This window comes from Trachymyrmex cornetzi, unplaced genomic scaffold, assembly GCF_001594075.2.
Source record: "Trachymyrmex cornetzi isolate Tcor2-1 unplaced genomic scaffold, Tcor1.1 scaffold509, whole genome shotgun sequence".
NCBI classification, from domain to species: domain Eukaryota; kingdom Metazoa; phylum Arthropoda; class Insecta; order Hymenoptera; family Formicidae; genus Trachymyrmex; species Trachymyrmex cornetzi.
The window spans coordinates 215,058-226,467 of record NW_017299817.1 but is presented as its reverse complement, the minus strand read 5'-3'; the positions used below and the strand labels follow the sequence as shown (position 1 = coordinate 226,467).

Below are 11,410 nucleotides of genomic sequence, written 5' to 3'. Positions count from 1 at the left end.
CGATTTTTGAAAATTTAATTCTTTCAAAAGTTATTAGACCGTCCCGGTACTTTTGGCAGACCCTGTATATATATATTTATATATTTTTTATATATATTATTTTTTTTATCTTACAGAAAGCTTCGTCGTGGTCGTCCCAGCAGTGTGTGTGCCATGCGGTGGCGGCGGTACAGCGGCGGCAGGGCCGCAATGATACACGGCATGGTTGCACATGTCATTGCTACCACCGGTGTTTACATAAACACCGATAGCGCCGCGACCTTCCCGCCCCTTCCCTCTCCTTCCCCGCACCGACAAGTACTCCCGCGCCCCGCGTCCCCCTCAGAGGACCTTAGTTAGAACCCGCCTATCTATCCTACTATTATACAAAAGCAATTTAATTAATACAAATGCGTTCGAGAATATTGAAAACTTTTGATTTGTGTGAAATATTTTATCGCTGTGAGTATAATTGTCAAATGTTTTTATTTCTAAAAAATCATGTATACATGTATCAATGTATGCACAATGTCAAATATGAATCTTGTACCACACATATTGATGATTAATGACATAAATAAGACTTTATTTGCTCAAATGCATCATAGTGTATATAAATTAATAAACATATATTTCATGCCAAATATATAATGCAATTTAATTGTCCTTTCATTAAAAATAAAATATGTTAAATACTTAAGCAGTTAATACTGTTCATGCATCATCAGCTAATTTACATCTTATATGTATTTCTCGTATCGATTAATTCTTATAACCTTTTTATCAAATCAATATTTATTAAATATAATACGAATAACTTTTAGAATAAATTTAACGTTTAAAATTGATTTAAATAATTCGTTACATGCAAATATCATATTTTTTATTCAAGCTCCAATTATCAATAAAGATTTAACTGAATTTTTATTGAGAGATGATAAATAAATTATTGCAATGATAACGTTTAATTTTTGGTATCTTATTCGTTTTTGTACATAAAAAAAAGTCAACATACTGAAAATAATTTCTCATTCGTAAACTATATAAAGTACTTCATAATTTCACGTTGAACAAAGGAATATCAAGCAATTTAGATATGGTCAGATCAATTTTAATCTAGGAAAGAGTATTCATTACTATACATTATGTGAAATTAGTGCTCATAGAAATGTGCGCAGTACAATTTAATAATATTTAAATACGTAAAATTTATGTACACAAGTAAAGTATTTATTACAAAATTAAATATTGTTATTTTCGATTATCACTTAATTACAAATTATAATAGGGAAATGCATACGAATATATTTTTAATTAATATGTATAAATATTTTTATATTAAAAACTACAATAATAAAGACCACATTACAAATAAAGGTTATTAGAAACTAAAATTGTTATCTTATTATCCGGTTGAGTTTCCAAAGAAAATATCAATGTTGCAATAGAAATGATAAATTACACATTAACAAAAAACTAATAAGTTTTTATAGACTCCTTTAATTAAAACAATTAATAAAACCATAAAATATGTATTACAGGCAATAGGAGTCGACGCTGGTTATCAATTAGTGCAATTTTTCTTAATACTAAAAATATAAATCTTAACTTTGAACGTTTCCACTCATGGTTTGAGTCTTCATCAACAATCTTTCCCCCTAGCGCAACGATTGGAGCATTGCATGACAAAATGATATCTCCAACGTTTTTCCTCTCAAAAATTGAACCGTTTACTGTTGTGAGGTAAGTCACAAAGTTAGAAAGCTGAGTGGCAATGAGAACTCAAGCTAAAATTATATGAAAGATTAAATTATCGTATGTATAATTTGAAAATTAATAATCACCTCACCTCTCACACAGTCGACGCTTCTACACTGAACAATGAATCTCTCTTATGCAACATTTTGTAACTCGTTAATATATTATAAATTATCGTCAAAAATAACTGCGACAATATGTGTCTTGTCATTTCGACAGTCGGTTAAATAATGATTGCTAAACAAGTGTAACATAGCGGTCAATTTGAAGACAAACAAGTTTATGACATATATTATATTACGAACAAGCCTTAAAATTTATTGAGAATTTCAATGTACGCATGATTTAAACCAATGGTATCATGTTGTAGATTCAGCCCATTGGTCTGTCGATTAATATGCATCATCTCTGATATTAACCTTTTATTGTAATAATTTTTTACATCCAAAACCTTTATGTTTTGCCAATCAAAGTCATGATCGTTTTGCAATCTCTGTTCTGTGATCACTGAATGAGTGGATGTTTTATGTACTATGGATATGCTTTTTGTGTTCAGAAAGTCTGGTTTTTAATTTTCTCCCTGTTTGTCCCACATAGGAAACACCGCAATCACGACAGTTGATCTTGTAGACTACATTCCTTTTTAATTAATTGTTTAAAGAATCTTTATAAACTTTAATAAACTGATTCAATTTGTTCAAACTAAAAAACCCTATGGCAAACCCCATTAATTGCATTCTTGAATTTATTCGATATCTCTTCCAAATATGGTATGGAAAATCATTGACTTTACTATTCACTAATATTCCGTTGGATCTGGCATTATTAGGTATAAAGAATAGATGGGTAGATATAGGTAAGTCCGGATCTACAATAGGGTTTTAAGCCTTAAACCATAAGAAATGGACGAATCACAGTCGCTTATTCTTCTCGGATTCGACTGTAATTGGTCAATTTCTTACGGCTTAAGGCTTAAAACACCTATTGTAGATCCGGGGTAAAGAAACCAATTTAACCATTGAAGAATTTATATTGGCTACTAAATTTGTATTGTCATCTTCCTTTTTCACTTTTGAAGGAAAGATATATAAACAGATTTTTTGAGTGCCTATGGGATCGCCATTGTCACTGATCATTGCAGATATTGTCATGCAAGACTTGAAAAACAAGGCACTTGCTAGTATCGATGTAGTATTACCAATCTATTACCGATATGTAGATGATATTCTGTTGGCAGCTCCAAAAGACAGCCTTAACAATATCTTAGATACATTTAATAAAATTCATTCGAGACTACGATTTACTGTGGAGTTAGCGGAGAAACAATGCATTAACTTCGTAGACATTACAATTGAAATAAAAAATAACGGAATCATATTAAATTGGTTTCACAAAGCATCATTTTCAGGAAGGTATCTATCCTTCTTCTCGAATTATCCATTGTGTCACAAAGTTGGTACAATATGGCCGCGGTCCGATTCATGATTACAGCGCCATCAACATGCTCACGATCGGTCCGTTTCATTCCTGAACGTTTTACGTGAGCAAAGTGACGTCATGGATTTTTGAATTTACATGCTCATGGTGACCATGATCCGGAGATGGGTCGGCGTGAGCGTTCTCTTTATTTGCGCGGGAATAGAGGACTAATATGAATTGTTAATGTGAAATAGATGCATCGACGTACGTAGTATATATACATATAATCGCTTATAAAAATAATTAAATGTAATTGATAATAATATAATAATAATTAATAATATTAATTGTTTTAATAATTATTATAAAAATGATTGAATCAAGGTTAGAATCGTCGATTATCCATTTTTGACAACAAAAATTTATACAACATCGAACGTCGTTTGTATCAGTTCTTTCCAAAATGACAGATACTCGCATACCATTCCAAATTTATCTTGAGGATACTAAAGAGACTATAATTCTTCAATTAACGGCAGCAGAAGCTGAAAGAGCAACTAAAGGTAAGAAAATATAAGATATAAGACTAACATTTATAGGTTAATTCATTGTAATTTTAATATTTTTGCTTTTCTCGAATAATAAATTTACAGATAATGCATTTGTATTAAGATTAATAAACCAACACAATGCAAGGCGAAAGAAATCAGTTTTACAGATTTATGAAACCATGGATAACGAAATTGATACTTATATGCTTGATGAAGATACATCTTCTGCTTCATGTTCATCTGTCTTAGAAACAGATCCCTTGCATGTCTCATCTAAACATGTACAATCAGTAAAATCGACACAAAATGTCAAAGAATCAACTGGTGCGTATAAATTAATGGATCCATTCTGTAACTCTTAACGACTCTAACGATATCATTAAATTATTATTGCGCAGCTATTTTGCAATATACAAAATCTGCGCAATGATAATGTAACGATATCGTTGCAGTCGTTAAAAGTTATAGAATATGCCCTTAATGGTGTTAAATAATTTTATTATTGTCTTCTGATTAAATTATTTTTTGGATTTCTTATAGAAAATGACAAAACTTTATTTCTATGGTCTTCAAAGAACGTATATTTGCTCTTGGAAAAATATGAGGAACGAATGAATGAGTTCTCTTCAGGTACAAAACGTCATTCTAAAATCTGAGAAAGCATTGCAAGCGACATGAAGTTAATCCAGAATTTACAGCGTCAGGCATACAATGTCAGTCAAAAATGAATAGTATGAAAAAGATGTTTAAAAAAATCATAGACCACAATAGTGTGTCTGGAAATGATCGAAAGTCATGGCAATATTTTGAGGTATATTATAATGCATGTTTTTTTTTCTATGCACAAATAGATGTAGGTAGCTCTAATTGCTGGTAATTAGCTCTTATTGCTGGTAATTGTAGGTAGCCCGAATTGCTGTTGCTTTTCCCAAATCAAATTTAGTACACACTGATCTGAAAGTTATAATTTGTTTCTCTCAATGTTTTCATTTACAATTACAAAAAATACTAGATGTATATATATCTGTATATATATTATAATAAACCTGTACGAGTCGGGTGTAGCTATCATCCATAGAGCCATTAGCAATTGATTTTGTGCTGGTATAGGCTTCCTACCTGCGACTGATTTGTAAGTAGAATTTAAATTTGAACCTATCAACCTCAAAATAAAGTCGAAGGTTGTAGGCAGTAATCTATTCCAATTCCAAAAATCAACAGAAGAGTTATATTATTATTAGAATAATAACAGCAATATAAATAAATACAACATACCGAAAATGTGTTTTAAATTCTTTTGCCGTATATCCTGGAATAATTCTTTCTACAAAGCCTTCAACACGCGGTCTTTTGTCTATTTTCTTTCTCTTTTTGCTTAAAGTCAAAGCTACATATAAATTCAAAGCTTCCTCTTCGTTTTCATCATCACTTGAAGATGATTGATTTATAAGAATCGATTGTTCGTCATTTTCTGAATCCTCGAGTACAATTTCCATCAATTGTAATAATGCAGCTTTACGTTGAATAGCCATTATTCACAAGTATAATATACAGGTTATGGGTCTCGTGATTGTATCCACAGACGGTCCGAAATAAAATCATCGTTAACATGCTAAGGGTCCGCGCACAAAGATGGTCGCAACTGAGTCGTAGTCGTAAGTCGTCGTAGGTCAACGCACAATGATTTTACGTATGTCATTTACGTATATCCTATTGCATCAGTCGAGAGCTTGTGGTATAATAATACCACAGCGGTACTTTGTCGAGAGTTCTCTTGTGAACGGTAAGTGATATGATTATACATCATGCACATAGTTCTTTTAAATATTTTAACACTTGGGACATGTATAACAAAATAATGTGTAATCTCGAAATGGTTAAAACCATAATCTTATATATTAAATCCTTCATACATTAATTGTATTAACATCTCTTTCGCGCTCAGTCTTTATATGTATGTAACAATTTTTGCTTTTTTTATAATATATGATTTTATATTAGTAATAATTTTTTTTATTTATAATTTTGTGTTGCATAATGATATACGATTCCTCAAATTCGTTTAACATTTCTATAATATGCCTAATTTTTAATATTAAAGGTATCATACAAGAAATGACTTTTTTTTACATACTTATTGCATAAGAAGGATTTTGCATAAAACGTGTGTATTTTAGTTCACACTATTTTAGACTGAGAACTCTACATCATAAACGGTGAGTGATATGATTATATTATATAATTATTTCAAATTAAAAATTTTTTCATATTAAAAATTATAATACTTTCAATTGACATGAATTGTGAATATGTAAATAATACAGAATAAACAAAATAGTCCTATATAATAATTACTAAATAAAACTAACATGACTTAAAATTTTTATATTATCATAATAAATTATTGCATTTAAAAGTATATCAAAGATCATGTTTTTTTCCAAATATATTATATTATTTATGTAATTATTTTTCAATGAATAAATATATATATTTTTTATATAATTCAAATATGTATATACAGATTGTATATACAGATGTATATACAAATATGTATTACAGATATATGAAATCAAAATCATGCCATCAAAAAAAGTTATTCTTATTTTGTACTGGCTTCTCTCGTGTTGTTATTATTTGAAAAAAAAAAATTAAATGTGCATAAGAGATGGATAAATAGAAAATGACATACAAGACCAATCAACAAATTAAGACAGCAATTAGGTCATTATACAAATCTTTTTCAAGAATTAAAAAACGATGAGACCATGTTTTTTCGCTATACAAGAATGTCACACCAGAGTTTTGAAAGATTACTTCAACTATTGCAACCTTATCTGATGAAGCAAAGTTGTAGAGCATTATCTCCAGAACACAGATTGCTTATCGCTTTAAGGTATAATTTATATATTGTTTATTACATTATATAGAGAACGTTCCAGCAAGAGACAAATCGATGCATGTTTATTATGTCTTTGTCTCTCACTGAATATCAAACAAAGACAGAATGACTTTTGTGTTGATTATATTATCTCTTGCTGGAGAACTCACAGTAGTGAAAATTGCACATAAAATTTGAACATAAATTTGTTGTATGAGACATAATTAGTTTCGATTTTATATCACAAAAGTTTAATCTGATCTGACCAAAGTGAAAATTGAGATTGGGTATAATGTTCTTTTGTTTTTGGGAGAGAAAGTAACTTGTATATATTTTCTTATATAACTTCTTAATGAAAAATATTACTTTTTTTACTATTATAGATTTTTTGGAACTGGAGACCAAACATCATCTATTGCTCTAGATTTTCGAGTAGGAGAATCTACAGTCAGAATGGTCAATAAAGAAGTATGCTCTATTACAGTAAATTAAATAAAAATTTTGCGCAGTCATTATATCTCTCTCCACCAACAAAAGAAGAATGGATCCATATTGCTTTTAATTATTGGAACAGATGGCACATGCCTAATTGTTTTGGAGTAATCGATGGCAAGCACATCATGCTGAAATGTCCACCTAATTCTGGAAGTTCTTACTATAATTATAAAAAACAACACAGTATAGTATTAATGGCAGTAGCTGATTATAGATATAAGTTCACTCTAGTGGGCATAGGAGCCTACGGAGGCAATAGTGATGGAGGTATTTTTGCAAACTCTGAAATAGGTGTGAGTTTGAAAAATAATGATCTTAATTTCCCAAAGGATATAGCTGCATTACCTGGCTCTGATATTATGATATATGGATTTTTCGTAGCAGATGATGCTTTTCCACTTTCAATCAAAATAATGAAACCATATTCTGGCAAACAGTTATCAAATAAAAAAAAAATCTTCAACTACAGACTTTCAAGCGTTAGACGATCAATAGAAAGTACTTATGGAATATATGCTAATAAGTTTCAAATATTTCATAAAGCTTTATGTGTGTTACCTAAAACAGCAGATATAATAGTAACAGCTTGTGTTTGTTTGCATAATTTTATTATGACTGAAGAAGAAAAAAGTGGAGAAAAAACTTATAGCCAAGAATTCTTACATAATGATAAATGTATGTGTAGAAATACACAATGGTTACCAAGTGAAAATTTACAAAGTTTAAATACCCGTGCAGGTTTGGCACAAAGAGACTTATTATGTAATTATTTTATTACTCCTGCAGGTGAAGTAAAATGGCAATATGATTTTGTAAAAAGAGGTTTATATGGAGAAGATAACATAATACAATGAGTTTGTATAATAAAAATGTTATATTTATTACAGTACAAAGCACAAAGCGTTAACTTGCGATACCATAATGTATGTTTATTATTTTTTGTATTACATGATAGAGTAATTAAAGAACCATATTTTTGCATATAAATATACAATCTAGTTTTTTGAACTTATAACCCTAAAATGTTTAGTAAAAAAATTAAGTCTTGCATGTAAATAAACATCCATTTATTATTTGTAATAATTCGGATTTATTAAAATATTTTCACTTACTTAATATTATTTTTAAATGCAATTATTGAAGTATAGCAGCCAAATGATAAAATAACCGTTTCACCAATATTTCACATTTGTGATGGGTGAAGAAAGGACATCTGTATAAATAAAAAATAATAATAACAAAAGATATAGAATAAATAGTTAATATATTTTTTCTAATAATACTTTAGTACATTAAAATAGTGTTATTAACTGAATATTGCAGTAGTTTTACAGATATTTAATTTTAAATTTAAAAAATATGTAATTATTATAATAAGAAGAAATACAATATTAAGTATATTGAAAATGTATATTTCAAAATAAACGTGTAGTAATATTAAAAATTGATGCAATGAACAAAAGGACTCTGCAAATTAGAGTTGTAATTGTAAACAACAATAAAATAAAATTCTGCAGTTTGTACAACAACAAAATAAAATTCTGCATCAAAACAAATTTCATTATATTTTTTATAATAGAAACAACTTATTTTTCTAAACATATAGAGTATTTGAATCATAAAACTAAATATTTATGTGAAAGAAGTGAAAAAATACAATATATTTCTTATTACGTTTTGGGTAATGATGCAGTAAGAGCATCAAATAACAACTTTTTTCTTGCAGATTTTTCGGGTTCTGGAATATTTTCTAAACGCACGCGAATATAATCGACAAATGACTGATCAACTGTTTTTACATTAGTTGTAGTATTTTCTTTGTGTTTTCCAGAAAATTGATAACTGCGTTACTGATGTTTGTGAATGCATCATCCATATTTCTTGATTCATCTATTTTGCTTCTTTTAAACCTTGGAATGTTTCCTTTTTTATTATGATCTTGTTGAACATTTGCCGTATCTTGAACTGCATCTAGACATGCACTAATGTTTCTTTTCTGAGATACTTTAATAGTATCTTGCCGTTCAGATGCCAATTTCTCAGCAGACCCGTTATTATTATCCTTTTCATGTATTGCTTCTGTATCTTTTAAGGATTGAAGTGTATTCTTTTTTCTTTCAATGTTGGAAAAAGTTCTATAAATAACAAAATATTTCTTTAAAATTCTCAATTTTCAAAGAATTATTTGTTCTTTGTAACCAGTTTTTTTAGCTTTATTCTAACTTATAGTTTTATTATATAATTCTATTTATCTTCTTCTTTTAATAAAATTGTCAAGAAAAGATAATTGAGTAAAAAATGGAAATGTTTTGCGTTTTGAGCAATCACTTCCACTTTTGTATTCATCTTTAATACTTCTTTTTTCACGGCTATATTGATCCCTTAAAGAAGTGCATCTTGTTTGACAATATTCAGGTGTGTAATGTTTACCTACAAAAATAAAAAAATTCTAATAAATATCAATTTAATTACTCATAGAAACAAAAAATTCAAAAATATCTGTCATATTAATATAATTATATTATATTCACATAGTGAAAATATGATAACCTAAGTTTTTCTGTTGCACATGACAGTAGAAATTTCAAGCCAAGCATTTTCTTTTATTTGCTTATTTTTGAAATCCCGATGACTTTTATCATATAAAAATTTTCGTTCCCTATATAACCCAATCAGAAAATCATCGCCCTCTTTTTCTTCAATTGCAATATTTTCAAGTACAGATACACATTCTACATCTGCAGATTCTAAATCTGTCTTTTCAATATCTGTAATTGCTGAATTATCTGTATAAGTATCATATGAACAGGTATAATGATGATCTTCCATTTTCTGATTAACTTCCAGTATTATTTAAAGCCTGAAAAAGTAAATTCTTTTTATCAAATAATTGTTTATGTAATAAGAAAAACGTTATACTAATTATCAGAAGAACATTAATCGTGAAAACATTAGGTGGATTTAAAGAACTGTATCATCACACAGCAAAATTATAAATAAAATACAATTGTGTAATGTAAGAGGGCAAGTAAGAGTCAGATAAATAAACAGGTAACGTTTTATCACATATATTCAAATAAATTTACTAAGAGAGAGTAATAAAATTATAAAATTTACTATAGCAAATCGACAAAATTTACATTATAAATAAATAAAATTGCTAATATAAAGGAATCTTTTCAGCAGTACACAAATTGACATGGGAGTTATTCTGTTTTTGTTTTGATATTCAGTAAAAGACAAAGATAGAGTATTCCTTTGTTGATATTTGTTCCTTACTGGAAAGCTCCCAAAAGCATACATTGTAAAAGAGTATAAAGGCCCTGAACGCATTAGAGGAAATATTAGCAACAGAAATAAATAAAAGATATTAAAAAAAATAAAAAAATTAGGAATAAAGATTCAATTCATGTATAACAGATTTAATATATAAATAAGGTTATGGTTTTAACCATTTCGAGATTACACATTATTTTGTTATACATTCACAATTGGTATACATGTCCCAAGTGTTAAAATATTTAAAAGAACTATGTGCATGATGTATAATCATATCACTTACCGTTCACAAGAGAACTCTCGACAAAGTACCGCTGTGGTATTATTATACCACAAGCTCTCGACTGATGCAATATGAATAGGATATACGTAAACGACATACGTAAAATCCTTGTGCGTTGACCTACGACAACGACTTACGATTACGACTCAGTTGCGATCATCTTTGTGCGCGGACCCTAACAAATCGGACCGATCATTAATGTCGTGAGAACCGTGAGCGCTATGGGCGTGAATCGGACCGCAGCCTATATAAGTATGGTCGATAGAGCGGTATTTGTTTGCTCGTAGTGCGAGCCGAGATGGCCTGCTTGCTTAACGGGCTGGTTTCCACGTTGTTCTCGCGGTAACATTGCGTCGCGGGGACGTGGTCGAGAAATAATGCGTGGTTTCTCTGCTTTAATAACTATTCACCTCGTACGGGCGGTCGTAGTAATATTCGCGTGACAGTGGTGCACCCTTTTTCACGTTGTTCGACGCTCGACGCGATAATGCAAGGACACGTGTATTCGTGACGACGGATCGGCAGCCATGATGATTTCTTGTGTTGAGATGCGCGGCGCGCCAATGCGCAGCAGACCTACGTTTTGGTCCTTCGGCCGTTTTCGTGATCCGTCGCGGATGACGGAGGGGGAATAAGACGAGTACGAGACAACGAGTACGAAACAGTATTATTGTCAGATTTTTTTTATTTTTTTTTATTTTTATTTTTTTTTTCCGGTGTTTTTTCCGTGTGAGTGCGGGTTATGTGGCTTTGCGGTAGCTGTGG

The 11,410-nt window shown here is 29.9% G+C and overlaps 1 protein-coding gene and 1 pseudogene across 1 annotated transcript; one reads left to right on the top strand and one right to left on the bottom strand.

Annotated features, from left to right (window-relative positions):
- Positions 1 to 7,169: 7,169 nt before the first annotated feature.
- LOC108765648 (uncharacterized) lies at positions 7,170 to 7,937 on the top strand. Its single transcript, XM_018514454.1, has 2 exons — positions 7,170 to 7,581; positions 7,870 to 7,937. The coding sequence occupies exons 1-2, from the start codon at positions 7,170 to 7,172 to the stop codon at positions 7,935 to 7,937; spliced, it is 480 nt and encodes a 159-aa protein (XP_018369956.1).
- An 816-nt stretch (positions 7,938 to 8,753) lies between these two features.
- LOC108765647 (uncharacterized) lies at positions 8,754 to 9,912 on the bottom strand (annotated as a pseudogene).
- Between the last annotated feature and the right edge of the window lie 1,498 nt (positions 9,913 to 11,410).

What these genes read in the sequence shown, in the direction of transcription:
- LOC108765648 (XM_018514454.1), top strand. Translation starts at nt 7,170, where the DNA reads ATGCCTAATTGTTTTGGAGTAATCGATGGCAAGCACATCATGCTGAAA. An exon ending in CGTTAGACGATCAATAGAAA is followed by an intron (nt 7,582 to 7,869) that starts GTACTTATGGAA and finishes TTACTCCTGCAG; the next exon opens with GTGAAGTAAAATGGCAATAT.